We start from the raw sequence: 23,486 nt of genomic DNA, 5'->3' as shown, positions 1-23,486 counted from the left end.
GGGCGTGCTAAAAGTATGACAATTAGCAGGTGATTGAGGAATAATACTGAGACAGTAACTAACTAACTGAACTGAACTGACTCCATACTCAGTGTTACTGATAAATAGCTAAAGACAAAAAAAAGTTTACTGTCTAGTAATTCTAACAATACTCACTAATATACTCCAATACTCATTCATTAAATATACACCATGAGCTCACTGGGATTCTTCTCCAAATTCAAACATAACGCTACAAAGCTCTCACAGTCCTTCAATTATACAGATAAAGATGGACTTACTGAAGATGATACCTTAATCCACAATGCATTTGTCAAGTACTTTGACTCTCAGGGTCAAGTATACCCAGATTGGCTTGAAGTTAAGCATACTAAGCCTCATCTGACACATCAAACTTACCAACAACTGTTCACCACCACAGTAAGACATCAAGAGCAACTGTATCAACCTCACTACAACAATCATGAACATCTTCTGCCAGTGTCAATTTCACCCCTGGACTCTCAAAATACTCAAAATAGTGGTTATCATCGTGGTGTGAGTCGTCTTCAATCCATGCATAATGCTTCCCGTCAACAGGTTGTCGTGGGGGCCGGTTATACCTCATTAAGTTCTTCTTCATCATTTGCGTCTACTAACTCAAATCATCAACCAGTAAGAACAAATAGTTCTACATCGGGATCACGATTACGTGATAGGATCATTAACTCAACATCTATGAATCAGAATTCACGGTCCAGTAGTCACAATTAGAGAAATAGTAGTAATTATATATTAATATATAGTATATCAGTTAAGCTTATTAAAGGAATCTTCCCAAAAGTCTCGACCCCGAACGAACCAGTCCGGTAACTGGCTATCTGATGGGAGTTTGAGTTTTAATACACTGACGTTCTCAAATGTTACTGGGAACTTGTTAAGATTTTTGTAGTAATTGTAGTTATATTGGCGAGTTACAGGCTCAAAATCGGAAATCGATGAGGCCCGTGAATCTTTAGCTTCTCGGTCCTTGAATCGTTTATTGGATGGCGACGAGCTCTCAAAGACTTTACCAGGACCATAGGGAGCAGCTCTGAATTTGGAGTTACCAAGACGGACGAATTTAGAGTCAATGGACGACCGACGTCGTTCATGACCAGACCGTATTGTTAACAAGTCACTACCAAAACTGTTATGGCGACTAGTGGTGGCAGTATTGTTGTTATTATTATTATTGTGATTGATGTGGTTGTTATCGTGCTGTCTCAGTTCCACCAACTTAAGTAAGTTGGCCGGTATTTGTGGCGAAGCACTAAGCATATCATCATCCATATCATCATCATCTAATGACTCTACGTCATCATCATCCCACTGGATATCTTCATCTACAGAGTTAAACCGAGATGTTCTTCGAAGTTCCGCACTATCAAGTTCAGTATCTGATATCATTCCTCCTCCTACTGACAGACGTCGGTCTTGTCTAATATTATGCTGTTTAACATGATCAGCTTCCTGGGGAACAAGCTCTATCTGGATCAACTCTAAAAACGTCTCAGCAAAGTAATTGCTGGACGTTGAGTTGCCCGAGTAAATGCGATACTCATTAAGAATTGAATTGAAGTTCCACTTCTGGATCTTTCGAAGTATCCCCACCAAAGTCGAAGTAGAATCCACTAATAATACGCTACTTTTGGTCTTGTTAAGGAGAATTTCAAACGATTTAATGATCACACTCTTCTCTACCAACATCCACTGCTCTGATTTGTTCTGAGGATGGAGTGACACTACATCAATGGTGGACTCTCTAACATGACTTCTTCCACTACTGTCTCCTCCACCACCAACACCAGAATTATCTTCATCACCTGTATGATGACCAGAGATGGTCATACCACCGAGATTAAATAATTCGAGCTTGTTACTGGCCACAAATTTAGCTAGAGCTCGTGGTGGTTTCTCGGCATCGACCAAGATTAATGACTTCAATTTGAGGGTTTCCACAAACGGAAAGTTGTCTGAATGTAATTTGGAGCATCGATAGATACCAGGCTCGACGAGGCCAAAGTTTTCTGGCGGTACTAACATAGTCTGAAGTTAATTTTAGGGGTAGTTTGGTGATATTGGTGGTTATTTAGTGGAGGTGGTGATATTAGCAGAGCGCACTACCACAATTACCCCATTGGGACATTTTGCATCTGAGAGAGAAGTAAGCTAAGAGTTGTGAAAAAGTTATAGAGAAGACGATGAAGTTTTTTGGTTAACTATTTCGTTAGTAAAACTCGTATGTAATTGTTATAGTTATTAATTTTCTACAATTAATATGCTGTTCAAATATGATCTTAAAACTTCTACCTCCTTAATACTACAACCACTCTTAATATCTTAATTTTTGTACTTTGATCTTATTACTATTCAAAAGCTTCTAGTTAAGTGGAGGGGGCTGTGGTCTATTATTTATATAATTAATAGATTACACATGTACATGAATTTAATATATATATCAGTGTCTGAAAACTGGTGAATTGTGACTGTTGATCACGTACAATAATTACTTTAGTGTATTTAAGATAAATACCTTACAATGGTTTAATTAATTTAAATATTTAATATATATTCATTAAGTAAGACCTTAAAGTTAGTAAGATCCTAAAGCATATGACATGTTAATAATGGCGATATACTTCCGACAAATCGGGTTACTTATTAGATTATTACCAACACTCCAAGTGAGATAACAAATTAAAGCAACAAATAAAGTAGATCATCAACGGGAAAATATAATTCATCCGAACCAACAACGGGACCGAATTTCCTAGACAAAGATTAGTATCAAAATTAGGATTAGCATCAAAATTGGATTACAGAGAATTTTAATCTTCTTCCCTATTATCTATATCCTGCACATAACACACAGTTACCTTAAGAAAGCCTGATTACTCTACGGATACCTTTTCCATTTTTGAGAGCGGAATTCCTAGAGAAGAGGGATTGTGCCTATATATTAGAGGGATCTTCATAGAAGTAAAATGCAAAAAGTAAACAAGAAGAAACAATAGTAGTAAATTAGTAATAGACGAAATCTGAACAGCAGTAGATTTATATTAGATCACGTGCAAAAGTCCACGGGTTGAGCCATAACATGTAACAATTACACTATTTCACTAATTGGAGAATATACGGTAAATTCTTTGAAATGTCAATATTTAGATTTATCAGTAGATTAATAATAAATACAATGTCTACAATTTATGATAGTCATATTGTTTATATTATATTATAATAGAATAAATAGAGATCTTAACCTCGAATCACTACTTCAATAGGAATTCCTTCATATTCCCCATAACCCATACTTAAGTTAATGTTCTGTAAACATTGAGTGGCAGCACCTTTCAAAAGATTATCTATAGTAGCAACTACTACTACACGATTTTCCTTTGAATTAACTGCAAATGCTCCAATAACAATTCCATGTTTACCACTAATATCCTTAACTACAGGAGCCTCTCCACTTACAGTAATAAGTTGCTCTCCTTGATATCTATCTTGATAAATATTTCTAATTTCTCTAGAAGTTAATGATCCTTGCTTAATAGGAATTGAAATAGTATGAGATATACCTTGAAACCATTGCGCTACATGAGGCATAAATGCCACATCTAATCCTAATTGACTACTAATTTCTCGTTCATGAACATGATCAGTTAATGAATAAGGAACCAAATTATTACTTAAGAACTTAATATCATTCTTTGGTGATGGTTTGGTACCAGCACCTGAATATCCAGAAACTCCAAAAATACTTGGAGTACCTGAAATATATTCCTTTAATGGAGCTATAGCAACTTGAGCAGCAGTTGCATAACATCCAGGATTAGAAATCTTCTTAGCATTAGCAATAGTATGACGATCATTCAATTCTGGTAATCCGTAAATCCATTCACCTATAGTATCAAATCTATAATCAGCTGATAAATCGACAATCTTAGAACCAGAATTAGGAACAGATTCAATGGCATCAACAAATGGTTTACAAACACCATTAGGAAGTGCCATAACCCATACATCAACTTCACCCTTTTCTTCAATCTTCTTAATATCTTCAACTTGAAGATTAGAATAAACAATATTATCTTTATTGTATCCTTGTAATTTTTGACCATTTAATTCACGAGATGATACATGGGAGATTTCTAAATAAGGATGTTTATCAATTAAACTAATTAAATTTTGTCCAGTATAACCTCTAGCTCCAATTAAAGCTACCTTAGCTTTTTTAGTATTAGTACCTTGAGTTAAAGGAGGATTTGGATTGGAACTAAATCTCATAGTAGATGAATGGAAACCTCTCTTTTGAATTGGAGAACTAAATACTCCAGATTCACTAGATGAAGATAAAGAGGCTCCAACATTACCAGAATCAAAACTCTTAATTAAATCAGATACTTGTTCAGTCTTTAATCCATACCAAAAAATGATTTCTCCATTCTTAGCAAATGAACCATCGGATTTGGAAAAGTACCATGCCAAGTTAGAATCATTTTCATTTACGATCCAGCATAAGGATGAAAAGTCCTTCTTAAGGGCATTGAAAATATTATCAGTAACATTATTTAACCAACCAGTCTTAGATGATAAGAATTTATCTAATTTAGGAATCTTATTATCTTCTTCTAATACAATGGCTAATACTTCTAATGGTTCATCACCATAACTTTTGAATTTAATAGATTCTAAATGTTTTAAATATGAAGCTACTGAAGATTTACCAGCTTTAATTTCTGGATCTCTTAATAAAGCACTTCTTAATAAATCAGGATTACCAAATTCTTCAAGTGAATTACGATTAATTAATTTATATCCTCTTCTAATTAAAGTTCCAGCTCCAGAGTCAGTGAATAATTCCTTTTGTAAATCATCAACATCAATAATAGCTACTGAAGATGATCTAGGTAAGTGTTGTAATAAATCATGGATTTCTTTAATCTTTAATTTAGTACCATACTTAACCCAACTTTCTTTCAATAAATCTTCATATTCTTCATCTAAATTGATGACACTAACTTTTTCACCAGTACTTCCATTAATAATTCCACCCTTTTCATTCAAGTATACAATCTTTAATGGTTCAAATACACGAGCTAATTCACCAGCTGCCACATCGGCATTAACATTTAATAATTGTCCAGAAGGAGTTTCAGCTAAAGAAGTTAAAATAGGTAAATAACCTGATTCAATAGCAGCTTCTATAGGTGATTTATTAACACCATTAATTCTCCCTACTAATTGATATTTATCCTTATCTAAATATTCAGCACCAAATACTCCGGCAGTAATAGGTCTAGCATGAACTCCCATTTTTTCTAAAGCAGTAACTAAACGTAAATTTTGTTCTAAGAAACATTTTCTGACTACTTCCATAGTTTTTGGATTAGTTATTCTAATTCCATCGATATATTCTGGTTCAACACCTTCATTTTCTAATAATTCATTGATTTGAGGTCCTGTTCCATGTAACACAATTGGATAAAGTCCTACATGATATAAGAAAGCTAAACATGAAGCTAATTCCGGTAATTGTTGAGTAATAATAGCACCTCCAACTTTAATGACAGCAAACTGTTGTTGTGATACAGAAGTGAAATATTTCAAATATTGTTCAACTTCACGTTTAGAACCAATATTGTTTAATAACTGAACAACTGTAGATCTAGTAGAATATTGACGCACACTTTTATAATTAAGTTTACCATCATTAATATTTCCGCTATTTCCATTAACACTACCAGCACCAGTATAACTCACACTTAACTTGGCTGTAGCAGTAAGTCTCCTCACCACAGGTACAGAAACTCTACCAACTTGTCTCAACATTGCACAAATCTTCAACCTGTAATAATCCTAAAAGAAGAGATCTGAAAATTTTTCACAACTCCAGACTTTATAGTTTTTTCTCATTGACTCATTATCGTCCAATTAGAGTAATTTTGTCGAGACAAGTTAGTTAAGCGCGGTTTGAAATCAGTAGGGGTGTATGTGCAGGTCTCATCTCACGTGGTGAGCCGCAATTGGCATCGGAATTGGCATTGGAGTTTACACACTACTTAATTAAAACTAATCTAACTAATTATACTTAAGAAATTAATTAGTACTAATAATAATTTATCATCATTTCCTGATCAGCTGATATGGTGAGCTTAAATGAATTTATTTCGTGTCAAAATATAGATGCAAAAATTTTCAGTACACACTGCAAGTATTCTCTAGTAAAGTTTTGTAGTACACTCTGTGCACTAATTCTGACTCTGTAAAATTTTATTGATTTTTATTTATTATCTTATGTACATACTATATAATATTTTCTCATTGGGGCCTGCCCAAATCGTCATATATCCACGAGAAAATTTGTCCATAGACCTGGACAACATACTCAACTAATCTCTGTATTTTAGTTACTAACTGTAATGACTGGGTTTTTGACCATGGAAATACTGTAGAAAAATATTGCTGCAAATCTTGTCCATCTTTCTTTAATCCTTGTAATAATTTCGAATAATACACAGTCCGAAGCTGGGTAGTATTCTCCATCACAGACGACACTCGGAATGCATCAGTAGCTGAAATGCCTAATGTCTCAATAAGGAAACTACGTAAATCCCCTTTATTATCTTTATTTTCATTATTTTCATTATTTTCTTCAGTAAAGTATGCTACAACCTCAGTAAACCGATCAGAAACATTCATAGAAGTGATACCATAGGTAACATATACCAATGCATTAGATTCTATGAAATTACCAATCTCACGATTCAAGCCCTGTAAATCCTCCAAATATAACACATTAAGTTCATCAGGCAACAAGTATTGTGGTGCATACTCATGACACACTAAATCAAAATATAAATGTTTAAAGAATCCTAAGCTAGTAGGATTAACTTGAAGTCGACACCGGTACGTACTGTCTAGGATATGTAAGTAATTATTCAAATCTAATTTGTTTCTATGATCAAATGCCTTAAGAAATCTATAGAACTTAGGAAATAACATATGTGGAGAACTGACAAACATTTTGGAATTTAATGCATTATAATATGGTGAACTATAAATTAAGTGACTAGTTTCAATCTGGACTAAATTTTCAAATGAATGAACATTGTATGAGTTTAGTAACAAGCTCGATACCAAACTTTCAAACTCTCGTAAGTTATAAGTTAATTGTTTCCTAACAGTCTCATCATCTAGTGTCCCCTGTTGGAAAATGTCACTACATTTCTTAGAGTGTTCATGCATAATGTAATCATCAGGACTAACTATTGAAATCAATTCATTAATCATAAGTAAATGCTCTTGAATTAATCCGTATCCATTACTTTTGTCCTGCGATTCCTTTGTCACTTTAAATTTTAATCGAGAAGGAGAAATACTCTTCCCCAGTTTATTGTAAAACAAGCAAAGATCAAGGAATATACTATAGACCAAGTTCACTAATTCCAGAACTTGAATAGTATCAGATTTTTCCTGATTAGTTCGATTTAATCCCAAACATTTATATACATCATCTATCAGGACAAATATATTATTTTTAGTTTCAATATTCAGTTTTAATATACCTGATCGCATTAATATTTTAGAATTACTTGGTCCCTTATTTAAATAATAATTAAACCAAAATTTTCTCCATTGTGATTTCAGTAAATGCTTCATCTTCGGTAAATAGAAACTTTTAACACTGATTGTATTTCGGAAAGTTCCATCATCGAATCGTAATTCATGATCAATTGCTGATAAGAATACTTGAGTTTCTTCATCACCAAAGAATTGATCAAGAGATTCATCATATAAGCTTTCTAGTTGATTTTTCTCTTTAACAAAGTTATCTCTATGGTCAGCCAAAGATTCATCATCATCATCTTCATCACCTACTAAATCAATTTGAGTATTCACAGTATTGATAGCAGAATTAATCATTTTATGAAGATCTTGATAATCATACCCTTTAAAGATTTTAAATACAAAAGTATATGATTTCCAAGACTTTAATAATAATTCATTGGAACCAGTCTTTAATAATATTTTGAAATCAGCAATGACTTCATTGGCAAACTTGAAAAGTAAGAGCCATATGAAATTCTTGATAAAGTTGCGAGTTTCCTGATTGGGTAAGTTTGTATTGAATGATGGATGGTATCCCATCTTCTTGAAAACACATTCTTTAAATTCACATATCATAAGAAATGCATAGAAGAAAGTTCGGTAAGATCGTGATAATTGTGGGATATTGTAAAAATACAATATACTTCTGATTTCATTTCTGTAGCTTGAATCCTTACCAAATAATGTAAATACTTCCTTCAGCTTTCTCTGATCAAAGTTGTCAAGAATACCTGAGTTTAATATCTTGCTACTGACTTCTTTGATATACTTCTCATGCACATACTTATCAAACTGCTCTTCGGTAGTTCTTGTTGGAACTGTAGATGGAACTGATGATGTTGAAGGTACACTAGTCGTAGTTATTATTATATCAGTATTTATACTTGGACTTGATTTGATTTGGTCTTGAATGAGATGGAAATTCTCCATTATAGAGTTCGAATGAGAAGCTCTGCGTTTAATTCTATCCAAATATTTCTGGCGTCTATCCTTGGCCTCTGAGTAATCAGTATGCAATTTGATTAACTTATCATTTCTTATGCTAATGTTAGTTTCAGACAATTTGCGTAACTTCTCAGTGATAAGTTTCGACTTGGCTAATAATTTGTCTCTTTTGAATTCTAAAAGGCTTTGACGTCTTTTCTTTATCATATCATATCGTTCATCGGAATATCGTCTATGAGACTTACCCAAATGACCTAATGGAGTTAAATTCTTAAGTATAGAATCAGGCAATTTGAATTGGGATGGAGATGAGTTGGGGGAACTATCACTAGCACCATCCATAAGTACATCGTCGAGATTTTGGTTAGGAGTCAGGGGTCTATGTGGTGACTCTTCCTCAGTAGTTATAGTATGATCTGATTCATTTATTTCATGTTCATGTTCTTGTTCTTGTTCATGATCATGATTTGGTTCATGATCAGGTTCAGCCATCGCATGTTCGGGAGTTGACGGGGAAGCATTACTTGGAGACTGATACACTATAACATCTGGTGAGATATTTGACGGTTTTTCTTCGGTATTCGAAGAGTTGTTAGGCACTGATTTCTTAGGATTATGCATATTAGTTAATGATAGTCAATGATAGTTATCATACAAATGAATTAGCACTTGACTTATATCCGATGCGATGACTCAGTACTAGATGACTCAGTTTGGTGATTATACTCAAAAAAATTTTAATGATACAGCAACAACTAACTCTCACTAATTCTTTACTAAATCCTCCTTACTCCTTAGAGATCTAGGGACTGTAGCTAAGGCTATTATGGTAGATAAGAGACGATTATCCCTGAGCTGCGTTAAAGTGTGGAGGAATTTACACAAAGAAAAAAAGTATACGCAGATGGCTTGCTGTTGCCCAAATAGGAAAGTGGATGGAAGCGAGTGCAATAATGAATTTTAGTCGATGATAACTATGCTTAATTACATACATAAATGTGTATGTGGCTGGTAACAAAATATAATTGTCATTCCAACAATATATGTATATGTATCCATCAGATCATTATTGTAATGTACCTTACTGACTGATAAATGTACCTGACACTCTTAGTAACAATAACTTGAATGATATAAAATGTATGTAAATAGAATGTAATTACACTTCAACATTATCTCTATATTGATTTACTAGTATCTATTTCATTGTAAAATGGTCTAATTAATGTATTACCATGTTTACGATTATGGTGTTTACTATAATGGATGAATTTCACGAGAATAGGTGCTACAACAATAATGAGAGTGTATGCAATTCGTAACAGCTTATACTGTTACTCTATAATATTACACTATAAATATACACATTTCTATGTAGATGCTATTTTCAGTTCTAATTCTTCTTCTTGGACCAGAACTTGAGATTCGTGGAACCCGTAGACGTTGGATCATCTCTGTCACTAACGGTGGGTGATGCATTAAGAGACCGAAGATTGGTAGGTGTCACCGCAGTGGAATTGGTATTTGAAGCAAAATGAGTTGTTAACTTCAAGTGGCCCAATAAGTTGGATAAAGATGCTGATGACACTGCAGTGGCTGCTGGTGATAGAGCTCTCTCAGGTTGATGTTCTGCATGGATTGGGTTTAGGTGATGCTGATGATGATGCGATGATTTATGTTGCACATGACTGACTGTTTGGGAACGATGTATAGAAATGGGATTGGAATGGGAAATAACACTTCCAGTTAAATCCGTTGATGGGGTAGGTGATACAGTAAGTGGAGGAGAATTAGGTGTAGATTGAGGTTGACCACTGAATGTTGATTTGGAAAATAGTTTACTCTTCATCTTCAAGTAAGTAGTTTTATTCATATATGGAATAGATGAGCCATTTGAACTATCATTACTACTATTGGTGACATTGGTTGAAGAAGATGATGTTGATTCAACAAATGGATCCATAGTTACAGCCCGAGGTATCACTGGACATTGTTCTGGACTATTACAACATGCAAATGTTAAAGAAGATGGTGAGCTTTCTTGAGGTTTAGGTGTAGATGGATTAGATTTCTGACTCTTCGCAAATTGTAAATATGTATTCTCTTTAATAATCTGATAGACCTCGTTCTTTGCTTTCAAGAGAATTAATGGATTATGGATAGATCTAAGTCCATTATTGGATTCGTCTATAATTTGATCATGGAGCTTTTGACTGATGTTAATTTGTTGTGGAGCATCTCCTATAATGTAATTAGACATTATATAATTCCATTGGTTAGTTAGAAGAAGCCTATCTTCCTCACCAATAAATTGTTCAGGCTCGTCGGTGTCTCCTATAAGGTCATCATCATCATCCTCGTCATCGTCATCATCTTCATCGTCATCATTATCAATATTTTGTGATTTAAGATTATCCCATATATTACTATTCAATTCAGATAAGTTTGTAGCATCTAAATCATCAATAGTTGATACAAATACTGCATTTGGGTCTAAATCTTCTGATCGTATAGAACTGGTTTTAGATAAAGTATTAGACCTTATTCTTACTGGAGGTGATAAGGTATCGGACGATACCATTTGTACATGATGTTGAGGTATGAAATGTAAAGGAGATGGACTTGGAGTATTATTGAGCCTTATCTTTTCAATAGTATCATCAGTGCTAGTATTATTGGTACTGGTGGATGCATTATAATTATTGTAGCTTGGGAAGATGGATTCATAATAATATTCATATTTATAAATTTCAATGAGGAAGTTTAAATTCTCTTCACAGTGTATACTAGCAACAAACTGTTGGTATAAGTCAACTGCATTTAATTTTGATTTATCTTCAAGTTGATTTACTGATTTTAAGAAACAGTCGTTGATTAAAACATCCAAGCTAGGAACTTTACAACAAGTTTTATTCAGATTATGTTTATGATTATGAGATTTATGAGGTACTGATGGAGTTGGAGTGGTTGATGAACTGGGAGGTGAATATAAAAATTGATTATTTAATGAAGTTGACGGCTTGGTGGGAATCGGATTGTATACGTTGAATGGAGCTGTCATGGTGAATGATGTGGAAGATTATAATTATTTAACGCATCAATACAGATGAAGATGAATATATATGCAAACAATGAGGGTGGTTGAAATAAGGTTAAAATGGTGTTAATGTGAAGATTATTCCGACACTTAAACAAGCTAAGTTAATGAATTAAATTAAGCTAAGTTAATTAGTTAAATTAAGCCAAGTTTCTGAGGTGAAATATTTTGATAAGTCGGATAGATCAAAATAGTGATTAACCCAAAATCGGTGAATTTAGGTTATCTAATAATTAAAGTAATTTAAAGATTATAAACTCTATAAATATTTATGGTTATGAAAGAATTACAAATAAAAATTTTAAAATGATGATGCATAATTTGGAGTCTCTCCATATTTGGAGAAGATATTCTATTATTTCGAAATAACCGTTGGGAATCCCAGAAGGGAAAATAATAATGTGGAACAAAGGGCCTGCAGAAGAAAAAGAAATTTTTATGGATGAGATGAATTGCTTTTCCTTGTGTGCGTTTTCGCCTCTACCGAAAAGGGAATGCTTCTAGAAGGGTCAAAGTTATCTATATTGAAATGTATATGGTAGAGTAACAAATTCCAATGAATAGAAATATCTATAGTATAGAGAATACTATAGGTCATATTGAAAGAAATAGAGATATAGATGAATGACAATATGAATAAATTTGAGTTGAATGTTAAATTCCAAAATGTCAGTTGCCAAGTGGTGAAAACGAGAAACGCGGTAGGCAATGTATGTATAAATCAACCTCAAAACTTATAACAAAGGAGTAATTACAGAGTACTTCGCTGCACAGAAATCTCCTGTCTTTTGTTGTGTACCTGAGAATAGGTTGTTGAGTGTATCTACTTTAACCCGGCTATTGTTGAGAGCTAAGGCGGTCACAGCATTTGCCCCACTTGTACTACAAAATAAAATTAAAAAAGTGTAAATAAACATAAGAATGATTGACCTTGTCAGACCACACCTATTCTAAAGGAATTAAAAACTTTAATTTGATACTAAGGTATTCTTTGTTTAATATCATTCGTTAATTACTGTAATCACACCATGAGCAATAAAAAGAAAAGAAAACTGTCACTGGTCGTGCGACCTTCAAAGCAATCGAGAGAGAATAATCCTTAATAAAAATCCGACATTCTTCTTCTAAAACTGATCTTCGTCGATCGCTTCTCAAGATTTAATTTTGTACTATATGGTTCGCTGAGATAAATATACTGAACTGGAGAATCATGCCATCAAGCAGCTCATAATCTATAAATAAATTTGAAGATATCGTGTAGATCTCTGAGAAATTACCCTAAACAATATTTAATGTCGTCGTGGGACATTCTACTAATTGTTTATTTATTTTTGACAAAGAGACTTCGTTCCTAGACAAAATCACGGGGTTTGTCACTGATAGTTAAATGACGTACTTTGATGTGGTAGGCTTGCTTTATACAGGCTTTAGCCGAACTTTATGGAGATGGAGATATATGTCCAGACATCTATCTAACTATCTATCTATATCTTCATTATCGTCAGTATCTGTATTATCTCTGCTATCTAACAAAGTCACTTCTTATAATCTCTACCGATATCTTGGACAACTCTTTGTATCTTCTTCTACCGATGCGATGCTCGGTCATCGGCTACCCTCAACCCCGGCTAGCGAATCGAATCATCTAACCATGACCCACTACCCGTAACATACCTGCACACAACACCATGTGTATCCCCTAACTTCTACGCTCCCTTATCTTTTTTACGGGGTTACACGTCGTAGTGCTTTATCATTACTGAATTAACTTGTAGTAAATTATTGAATTGTGTAACTTAATTGTAATTGAATTTTGATAATTGTACGGTGTTGTTTTGCTGGGTTCATTACATTAGATTTACTCGAATTGGTTGTGTAATTGTATTGTACCGTTAACCCCGCAAAAATCGAAATCACATACAAGGCATCATGTTACAAAGATCAGTATTAAAACGTTTATTACAACGATCATGGACATTCCGAGTGGGTTCAACCACTAAGAGTGTACCACTTGCTCAATTACTTTTGGCTTATCGGGGAGGTGATGGCATTGGTACAATGAATCTGATGAGATATGCCACTATTAAAACCTTTGCCACCTCCTCTGATGTCACGGGTGAAGACCAACAAGAATATGAAATAGATTTGATATCACTTAAAAAGACACCTAAGACTCAGGGACCTAAGTCTGATACTAAAAAGATTGATAATGTTGATGCTAATGCTGAATCATCATCAGATTTCAAAATAAAATGTTTTGATGATCTCAACTCATCAGTAGTTCCAAAGGGTCCCGAATCTACTAATTATATATACGATGCAATTGATGAACTTATGGATGAACATGAAATGGATGATGATCGTAGCAGATTTGTTGAAAAGTATTATGATGGTATTCAGGTACTCCTTAAGTTTATTCAAAAGTCGTATAGTAATAAGATTAGAGATTTTGATCAATTGACTTCAGTGGAATTATCTAATTGTTTATATATCTTTAAGAATTACTATATGAATCGTAAAGTTAGTTCCATACCACCAGAAAAGTATGATTGGTATAATGATATGGTTAGTAAGTTTTTGGCAATTCTTCAAGAGGATAAAAAATTCCCCTCTGAACTCACACAAGAACTTATTCCTAATGTTGGAGAATTCCGGATCGTTAAGCCATTAATTGTGGCAGGATTTGGTAGATTTGCCGATGAATTGAAATCATTAGATAATGAACTTGATTTCAACAAGTTGAAAACATTTAAGGAATTATCAAACAAAATTGATATTACTTTAAAACAATTTCAACAATTTTCTCATGATTTTAATGATCCAGATTCCAATTATATTCGGATTTTTATACAAATTAAACGGTATAATAAATTAAAGGAACTTTTGGATAAATTTCCTAAGGGGAATGTTAAGAATTTATTAACTTTAGTTAATTCACAATTTGATTTTCTTTTTGGAGACTTGTCGTTAATAGAAGAGAATCCTTATTTTGACGAAGTGACGGGTATGCCATATGTAAATGGAGTTTGGAAGATTTTGAATCTGAGATTTAATTTTACTAAGTACAATTCATTTTTAGAAGTGGCACCTGAATTATTCGAGATTATTAAAAATAATCAACTTGATACTGGAATTAGATTACTTGCTAGAGATTATTTGGAATATTATATTAGTGCAATTGCTAATGGATATATTCGAATTGATGAAGTTGATCAATACTTTGATGAACAACCAGATATAATTGTTACTGTGAAATATAAATATTTTAAGAATTGGCTTGATAATTATGTTTTTGAAATCTTGTTACAGGATAGATTTCCTATAAGTCGGTTTAAAGAAATTGCTCATACTACTGATAGATTCGATAAACAATCACCTAATTTCTATTATCCAGAATATGAGGAAATCATTCAACGATTAGAATCTCAATTTGATTATTCCGATGTTTATAATTATGATAACTACTATGATGCAACCATTAACAAATTTCCATCGATTGATATTATTTCATTTCTTCATAAAGTGCTTGAGAATAAACCTGCTTATAATAAATTATTAGCTAATAGTATAACTCGTAAGTATGATGAAGTAATGGTTGTTCCTGATACTATTGAACTTGAAATTATTAAATTTAAATTATTTGATTTAATGAGAAGCTATTTTAAGAATGGATTTAAACAAGCTAGTGTAAAACAAATCTTGGCTACTATTGATGAATATGAAGAACAATTGGAACTGGATGATGACTATAAAGTTGTAAAGGCTGACCGTATGAGATTCTACCTTTACAGTTATCTTGTTAAGAATAAAGGAAGTGTAGAAGAATTAGATTTAGTGATACAAGACTTTATCAAAGAATGGAAAACTTTAGTGGTTGAAGCTGACCAAGAAGAAGCCAAAATATTCGGACTTAATGAACCGATTGGGTTAATGGAGTATTATAAAGATTTAACATCAATTGGAATTTATTTCGGTAAATCATCGAATGTAGAAATCCTTGATGCGGTAAGAAGTCAAATTAAACTACCAGAAGATGATAAAGAGCCAGATACAAATGCCGGATTTAAATATCCTGAAAACTCATATAGACTCAAATCACTTTATAAATTACTTGAGAAATTGTTTAGTATTAATATTAATTCTAGCAAAAAATTACAAAACTTTCTTGATTATAATGGACTGTTTTATTTATATCATGATGTCAAACAATGTCTTCGGTTCACTAGTCCATACATTCAAATTCCGGAACAATTACGTCTTCATGAGTATTATAAGGAATTGAATGCATTTAGATCACTTCTTCGAAATGAGAATTATAAAGATTCTGATCCGGAAGAGATTATGGGATTATTAGATTATAAAATTGATCAAACATTCTATGATAAAGTTCAAATCAATTCTCCCATTAATAAGGAAAATGTTTGTGATTATATTCGATTACAGAAGAAATTAGATCAATTATTTGTTATTAATAATGGGAATACTGCGGTATTAGATACTTTAATTCATAGTCAATTGGCATTTGAAGAATTGGAACATACAAAACAAAATCCTCCATCAATACCTTATAAACAAGTACCTGATGATTTCTTATTAGAAGAATATATTATTGAATTAATTCAATTAAAGGAGGAATTAAAAATTGATAATTTTAAACAAGTAAGTCCTCAAATTATTTTAAGTAAATTATTAGAATTATCCAATGGAGATGGGAGTAGTTCTAAAAAGATTGTTTGGAGTAAATTATATCGAAATTTAACAGTATTATTTCAAATTAATGGAAATCATACATTTATATTGGATAATGTACTTATTAATGGTGAAGAATTTATTAAATTTGAATCTAAAAAATCATTTGAACAATTAATTTCTAAGCATGAGAATTCTTGGATTGGAGAAAATAGTAAATTAATTAATAATTATTATGAATATATTCAAGAAATCTTATCTAAACTGGGATTAATTGATCGATATGGGATTTGGAAACTTAAACCAGAAGAATTTGAAAGTATTTTATCGGGATTTATTTCGATGTATGATAAGAAATCTTATGATTATCCGGTAATTTCAAGTTTAGTAGATTCCTTAAAAGTATTAAATTCAAAATTAGATTATTATCCAAATTTCTTACAACAATTGTATGAGATTAAATCAAATAATATTGATAAACAATTGACTGAATTGGATGTTGAAGATATTTATAAGGCATTTATTGAAAATATGGAATATGAAGAATCTCAAGAAAAGACGACGACAGGTGAAGATGAAATCGAAGAACGAGTTATTTGTACTTCAGATAAAACTAATGTTGGTATTAAAGATATTAGATCCAGACCCGATCATGAATCTTTAACTGATGAACAAGTTGAAAGCCTTCGAGCTGAATATAATGATTCTGAACAGGTTATATCTGAACTTATTAGGAATGAAGAATCAATTGATCTTGAGAATAATAAGGTATTAAATGATGAAAAGATGTTTAAAGATGCTATACCAATTGATACTAAAGAATCTTCAGAAATCCATTCAAGAGATTTGTTGAAAGGACAACCTCTTTATAAGAAATTTGATATTACTGCTCAAGTTGAATCTTTACATCCTCAAGAGAAGGTTGTAGTTGATAAATTCTCCTTGGAACACTTTTTAAAGGATGCCAAAACTTCGAGTGATTTAGCAGCAGAAAGTCAATTTAGACAAGATAATGCATTTGAATGGAGTCGTAGTATGTGTAATTCTCATCGGACTTTAGAATCCAAGAATTTCTTTGATTCATTAGCTGAAGCTGAAGCTGAAGATGAAAGATTATCATCTAGTGATGATACTGAATTTGTATTATTAACCCTTGATGGTCAAACTGTTCAATCCGATAAGAAATCTATTGGTAAGTTACCTGAAGAAGATATCTTTAAGATTTTGAATAAATTTGATAATTATGAATTGGAATTTGTTATGAGAAAACTCAAATCATTACAAAGAAGAAGGTGGAGATTAATTGGTAGTAAAGTTGAAGGTGAACAAAAGTATTTAATATTATCAAGGATTCGTCCTGTTAAAAGAAGAAGTTTCTTGACTAAAATTAAGAGTATATTTGCAACTGCTGGAGCTGTATTTTTAGCATTAGCCGGTATAAATCTTTGGTTAGATGATATTCCTAAATCGAAGGAGAATCAAGTAGATAAATTAATTAGTCAAGATGCTAGTACGGTTGAAATCCCCGTAGTACCTTGGACTCCTCAAAAGCCTGTTAAGGAAGATGTTGTACCTGTAGAAGTTAACGACGTTGAGATGGTAGATGTTCCTAATAATTCGTACTGGAAATCGATATTGTGGAGTGGCAAATAGGCAATCAGCCAACTATTATTTTTATATTTCTTATTAGTATTATGCCGAAGTTGAGTGGAATGGAAATGGAATGGAATGGAATGGAATGGAAATGGCATGAAATGGAGTGGAATGGATTATCGGTGGGAGGAAAGAGTAACTACAGGTTAGTTTACTCTCATATTATTGATTCTATTAGTTTAGTTAGTTATTGTTTAAGTTAATAAAATATTCATTATTATTATATAATTGTATTCTATATATTGTAATTCTAACTCATTTCTTCATCCTTAGTAGGTAACTGTTTTGTTTGTTTTGTAATAAGTACAAATTTCATCCCCGTAGTGGCACCAGTTGTCCCATTCCAAACTCTTAATTTTTCTACAGTATCTTTATCAGTTAAATTGGGTATTTTATATCCAGTATGATATATATGTTCTTCATGTTTAACTTTTTCTTCGAGAATTTGTTGTCTACTGGTTTGTGGTCTACCAGGTCTTCTATCTTTTCTTAATTGGGCTAATTCATCATCGAATCTTCCAATGAATAATTCAATAAATGATTGCATTTCCACAAGGGTGAATACTTCGGCAGCTTTAAATTGTTCCTTTATAAGCTTTTGTAAGAAGAATAATATAGCCAATTCATTAGTCTTTTGTTCTAAAGATTTCTGTTTCTTCTCGGTAATCTTCTTATCTCTAAGTGTAGCTCTATTCAATTGTTTAAATTTTCTTCCCTTAATATGTATTGATGCAGTAGATTTAGAAAGGTTCTTGGTGACCTTATTAAGATTGTGAGCTAATGGCATTATAGTTATTATACTTATACTTCTACTATATATATTTCTCTCCCTGAATCAGTTTATATAACCTTCACTAGACTAACTTGTTGCTGCTGCTGAGTTGCATCTCATCGTAAAAAAAAATTAATTCGCTAGTGAGATTTTGCAATCAAAACTGGGGGAGAAGACACAGTAGACTGTGGTAATGAGAGATAAGTTCCACTAAAATTGATTAAATTCCATATTAGCGTTATTACTACATATAAGCCTTTACAGTCATATAACTATTAACTTTATTCAATTAATTCTATTGAATTAACAAATGGGTATTAGTCTATTAACCCATAGTTAATTTTGGTTAAAGTCGTGTGTCGCTTAGGGACAAAATGTCGCCTAATGTCGAGTTCACGACATAAAAATTTTTTTAACTTCAAAAGTTTGACTTGTTAAATACCAATTAGTGACTTAATAACGAAGCAAATAGGAGAAAATGGTTAAATATACTGAGGAACAATTGTTGGGATTTAAAGAGGAGGCACATGTTCCCCAGCCCCAAATTTTGGAGGCATTCAACAAGACCATTGATGAAGTAAAAGAACATGCTGCTGCAGAAGCAGAAAGACATAAGGCAATTAAATGGAATAATGGTGATACATATATTGATGAAAAGGGTAATGAAAGACCATATCATCATTTAAATAGAAGAAGAGCCTCAAGAACTGGCAATAAACCTAATTTAAGAAAAAAGAGTGTTGATGTTCAAGTTGATGAAGATGGATGGGCCACATTATCAACTAAAGCAAAAAAATCTTTTGGAGCTGAAGATGGTAATGAAGAAAGAAGTAAATTTAGAGAATCTTTAAGAGATACTGCTCCTGTTAAGGCTAGACCAAACAATAAAAATTTAGGATCCAGTAAACCAGCTGATCCAAGAGAAGTTACAGATAAACATACTAATGCCTTTAATGCATTTGCTGCTTTAGGTGATGATGATGATGAAGAAGATGAAGATGAAGAAGATGCTGATGATGATGACCTTTAATTTATTTAGACAATTTCAATTTCAATTTCAATTTCAATTTTAAGTTCAATTTCATTCTTCTTTGTAATTTGCGATGATTATATCCAATCAATTTATGGTGACATGTATATACCTTCTCTCCGTATACTTTTGGTCATTACTGTATATTATATAGGGAATCTTTCCTCAATTAATGCTTATAGCTTATTATGAGATCACACTCTTTATTGACTATAAATATAAACTTTACATATCTAAAAATTTAATTAATTATTGTCCCTTTTTCTTTTTATACAACTATAGCACTATCGTCATCATCCATTAATCCATCGATAATGGTATTAACATCAGTAGTAGCTATCAGTTTAGATAATACAGAATTACTAGTAGCTCCATTAGTACTAGTAGATCCATTATCTATAAATAATGATGGTTTTCTTGTACCCTTACGATGTTGCAGCATTAAATCTTTTAATTCTGAAATACGAGGAGTATTATAATTTTTACTATCACCAGTATGAACTGAATCATTAGTAAAATCACCTCCACTAATTGATCCACTATTAATAGTTCCACCAATTGTACCATCAATTGTACCATTAAATGTTCCATTAAATGTACCATTAGTTCCATAACTATTGAAAGTTCCATTAGGATTTAATGGAGTTGGATGATATTGATTATTCTTTTGAAGATATTTCAGTAAATCAGAATAAATTGATGAAATATCACCGGCTGTACCTAAACCTTTCCCAGTAACTCCAGGATGAATTGAAGATTCTAAAGAAACAACTTCACTTTCAATTATTGAACCTCCCCCACTTGAACCAATTGATGCTAATAAATTAGTTGTAAGACCATTTATAATTGCATTAGTATTTCTATCAGCAATATGAGGATCACTAACAAAATCAATTGTAATTGGTCTTTTATGATCAATCCAAATAATTGTAAAATTATTTCCACAAGCAAATTCTTCTAAATCATCTTTTGTAAATGCATATTTAATACTATCTTGTATAATAATAATATCATTACTACTCATACTACTACTACTACTGGTTAAATCACCTTGAGGGAATTGTTTAGCAATTTCATTATCACTTGGTTCAGAATCTAATCCTTCAATCCAATACTTTTTAACTTTTCTATACCTTATATTTGATAAAAGTTTAATATAATATTTGGAATTACTTGCATAAGATTCAAGTTCTTGAGGATATATTTCATCAAGATCTTTTAAACTATAATATAATATAATATGAGCAAATGTATCTTTATATTTTTCAATTTGCAGAGGTTCATTGGAATCTTTAAATTTTAATGACCAATGATATAAAAATGGAATATAATTACTAACAAAATTAATTCCAAGAGCTCGAATCATTTCCTTTAATGTCTTTATTAATAAAAGTACAATTTCTGTATTTGGAGATTGATAACGTTCAAAAAACTTATCAATATATAATAAAAAATGGGATATAAAATTATCAGGATGAGTAATATATTGATTAACATCTGGTTGAGTAAAATCTTTTGAAACATCAGAAAAATTTTCATTAATTGAACCTGATGGTGAAGTAAAATTTCTGGGAGATGATTCAACTTTATTTGTTTCAATATTATTTGTTTCATCATCATCATCATCTTGAAGATTATCATTCAGTAATTCATTATTTAAAAAATCAGAAAAGACTTTTAAATATTTACTTTGAATATCAAACATTTGTGAAGCTGATAAAATAGTTTTCCTATCGGGTTCAATTTCTGTTTCTGGAGCTAATATTGGTAAACTAATATTCCAATGTTCTAAATTAACTCTATTACGACTAATTGAACTTGATTTTTTAATTAATATACTAAAAACAGTTGAAATATTATCCAATAAAGTAATAATAAAACTATGAATCTTTTCTGCATCAACGGTATCAGGATGAGTTTGAGTTTCATCATCAGTATATGAATATTCTAAAGCAGATTTAACTTCAAGTAAAATTTCTTGAATTGAATCAGGAATTTGATCAGCATAATAAATATGTGATGATAAATGACATACACAATTTGAATAAATAAATGATAATTTCTTTACTTGTTCTGAATCAATATAAGTTGATTGATGTAAAATTAAATTAGATTGTAAAGAAAGTACTTGTCTAATTATATCAGAAACTGATAATCCAATCATATTAACATCAGATGATACTAAACCTAAAATATTACTGGCATAATGATATTGAATAGAATAATTTGGAGTCTTGGGATTTGAATCCTTGGCAAATAAATCTAATCTTGATAATAAAGTAGCTAAAGCAACAAATCTTAATTGAACAGGTATCCAAGTTGTACACATTTCTAAAAAGGTAGAACCCCATTTAAGATCTACTTTTGAATCATAATTAAATTGAACTACTGATTTAGTAACTGCTTGAATTTGATTAGTTAATGTAGTATTAAATAATGCCTTTAAACTATTAAATGATTCTTCATTAATATCAGTGGTTGTTAATGCATCATTATCAAAATCTTCTTCAATTTGTTTACTTGAAAGTCCAGCTTTACTCAGAATTACTCGAGAAAGTCGACGATCATCAGTTTCAATATTAATATTACTTCTTAATCTTGTTAATAAATTACGTTGAGTATTAGTATTTTGAACAGTTTTAATTAAAATTGGAATTGATAATCCAATAAATTTAGTTGATATTTTAGCATTATAACCTAAACAATGACTAATATGTTTAATTGCTAAAAGTGCAATCATTTTCCATTCTAATTGATTAGGTTTCTTTTCTTCCAGATTATAAGTTGATAAATTAATTATAGCTTCAGAAAGAGTACTAAATGAATTAACAAATTCTTTATCACCAGTAAATAAACCTTCATCTAATTTATCACATAATACTGTATAAGTTTTAACAACACTTTTACAAAGAATTAAATCTTTGGTTGATAAAACTGATTGTAACATTGATGTAATAAATGATGCAAATACATTAAGATTATCAGAACATTTTTCAATTAATGCCGATAATATAGCTAAAGTAACTTGTAAATTTCCATGACGTCCATGACTAACATCATTTTCAGTCTTTTCCTTTAAAAATGTTACAACTTTTTCTAATTTAACTCTTCTAGTTGAGGCATAATATAATAAATAACTCAATTCTGATGAGTTAGGTTTCTTATCAGCTCCCTTTCCGGGAGGATAACATTGAAGAATGAGATTTTGATGTTTTGAATGAAAGATTCTCATTATAATTGTAATTGTTTATAACTTTTAATCAACTCGTGGTATACTACTAATTAACTAATTAACTAATAACTAATAGAATTATTTCACTTATTTCACTTATAGAAATACCCTAAAAGTTGTATAAATTATGGTATTATATTCCCAATACACTACCTACCAGATTTAAGTGATTTTAACGTTAATTACCAGCATTAATAGTGATAAACTTCCACTAGTAAATCATGAAAAACTCCACTACGACTTCTGTTGGAGCACTTAGTTTTTAGGCGGAGAGTGTGATTTGGTGTGGTGTGCAGGACGGTGGTAAAAAAAAAGCTCCATTGCTTAAAACAGTAATTTTCGGATCCCATCTCAAACGGGTAATTCCTGAAAAGTATAATTAAATTATTAAATATTTATTTTATTTATTTTGCTTTTATTTTATTTTATTTTTATT

The 23,486-nt window shown here is 31.5% G+C and overlaps 9 protein-coding genes across 9 annotated transcripts; 3 read left to right on the top strand and 6 right to left on the bottom strand. All coding sequences in view use genetic code 12, as the record gives it.

The window, feature by feature from the left end:
- Position 1: 1 nt before the first annotated feature.
- On the top strand, positions 2–901 carry MSO1 (Mso1p). Its single transcript, XM_064883533.1, has one exon. It carries the CDS (start codon positions 193–195, stop codon positions 751–753), a length of 561 nt encoding a protein of 186 aa, XP_064741703.1. The 5' UTR covers positions 2–192; the 3' UTR covers positions 754–901.
- Positions 790–2,064, bottom strand: RJT21DRAFT_112072 (uncharacterized protein; the record flags this gene model as incomplete). Its single annotated transcript, XM_064880055.1, has 1 exon — positions 790–2,064. The coding sequence occupies one exon, from the start codon at positions 2,062–2,064 to the stop codon at positions 790–792; it is 1,275 nt and encodes a 424-aa protein (XP_064741702.1).
- A 1,166-nt stretch (positions 2,065–3,230) lies between these two features.
- On the bottom strand, positions 3,231–5,890 carry ARG5,6 (bifunctional acetylglutamate kinase/N-acetyl-gamma-glutamyl-phosphate reductase). The gene has a single exon (XM_064880924.1). It carries the CDS (start codon positions 5,851–5,853, stop codon positions 3,277–3,279), a length of 2,577 nt encoding a protein of 858 aa, XP_064741701.1. The 5' UTR covers positions 5,854–5,890; the 3' UTR covers positions 3,231–3,276.
- A 263-nt stretch (positions 5,891–6,153) lies between these two features.
- RJT21DRAFT_16656 (uncharacterized protein) lies at positions 6,154–9,416 on the bottom strand. The gene has a single exon (XM_064883532.1). The coding sequence runs from the start codon at positions 9,196–9,198 to the stop codon at positions 6,343–6,345; it is 2,856 nt and encodes a 951-aa protein (XP_064741700.1). The 5' UTR covers positions 9,199–9,416; the 3' UTR covers positions 6,154–6,342.
- A 344-nt stretch (positions 9,417–9,760) lies between these two features.
- On the bottom strand, positions 9,761–11,938 carry RJT21DRAFT_118041 (uncharacterized protein). The gene has a single exon (XM_064880923.1). The coding sequence runs from the start codon at positions 11,636–11,638 to the stop codon at positions 9,971–9,973; it is 1,668 nt and encodes a 555-aa protein (XP_064741699.1). The 5' UTR covers positions 11,639–11,938; the 3' UTR covers positions 9,761–9,970.
- Positions 11,939–13,473: 1,535 nt separating this feature from the next.
- On the top strand, positions 13,474–18,223 carry RJT21DRAFT_16633 (uncharacterized protein). Its single transcript, XM_064883531.1, has one exon. It carries the CDS (start codon positions 13,604–13,606, stop codon positions 18,014–18,016), a length of 4,413 nt encoding a protein of 1,470 aa, XP_064741698.1. The 5' UTR covers positions 13,474–13,603; the 3' UTR covers positions 18,017–18,223.
- RJT21DRAFT_118039 (uncharacterized protein) lies at positions 18,163–18,941 on the bottom strand. The gene has a single exon (XM_064880922.1). It carries the CDS (start codon positions 18,801–18,803, stop codon positions 18,267–18,269), a length of 537 nt encoding a protein of 178 aa, XP_064741697.1. The 5' UTR covers positions 18,804–18,941; the 3' UTR covers positions 18,163–18,266.
- A 234-nt stretch (positions 18,942–19,175) lies between these two features.
- RJT21DRAFT_118038 (uncharacterized protein) lies at positions 19,176–20,018 on the top strand. Its single transcript, XM_064880921.1, has one exon. It carries the CDS (start codon positions 19,267–19,269, stop codon positions 19,816–19,818), a length of 552 nt encoding a protein of 183 aa, XP_064741696.1. The 5' UTR covers positions 19,176–19,266; the 3' UTR covers positions 19,819–20,018.
- RJT21DRAFT_118037 (uncharacterized protein) lies at positions 20,019–23,364 on the bottom strand. Its single transcript, XM_064880920.1, has one exon. It carries the CDS (start codon positions 23,048–23,050, stop codon positions 20,087–20,089), a length of 2,964 nt encoding a protein of 987 aa, XP_064741695.1. The 5' UTR covers positions 23,051–23,364; the 3' UTR covers positions 20,019–20,086.
- Positions 23,365–23,486: the final 122 nt, after the last annotated feature.

Source organism: Scheffersomyces amazonensis, assembly GCF_036850825.1.
Source record: "Scheffersomyces amazonensis strain UFMG-HMD-26.3 chromosome Unknown RJT21scaffold_1, whole genome shotgun sequence".
NCBI classification, from domain to species: Eukaryota; Fungi; Ascomycota; class Pichiomycetes; order Serinales; family Debaryomycetaceae; genus Scheffersomyces; species Scheffersomyces amazonensis.
This window is presented reverse-complemented; position numbering and strand designations above follow the sequence as displayed.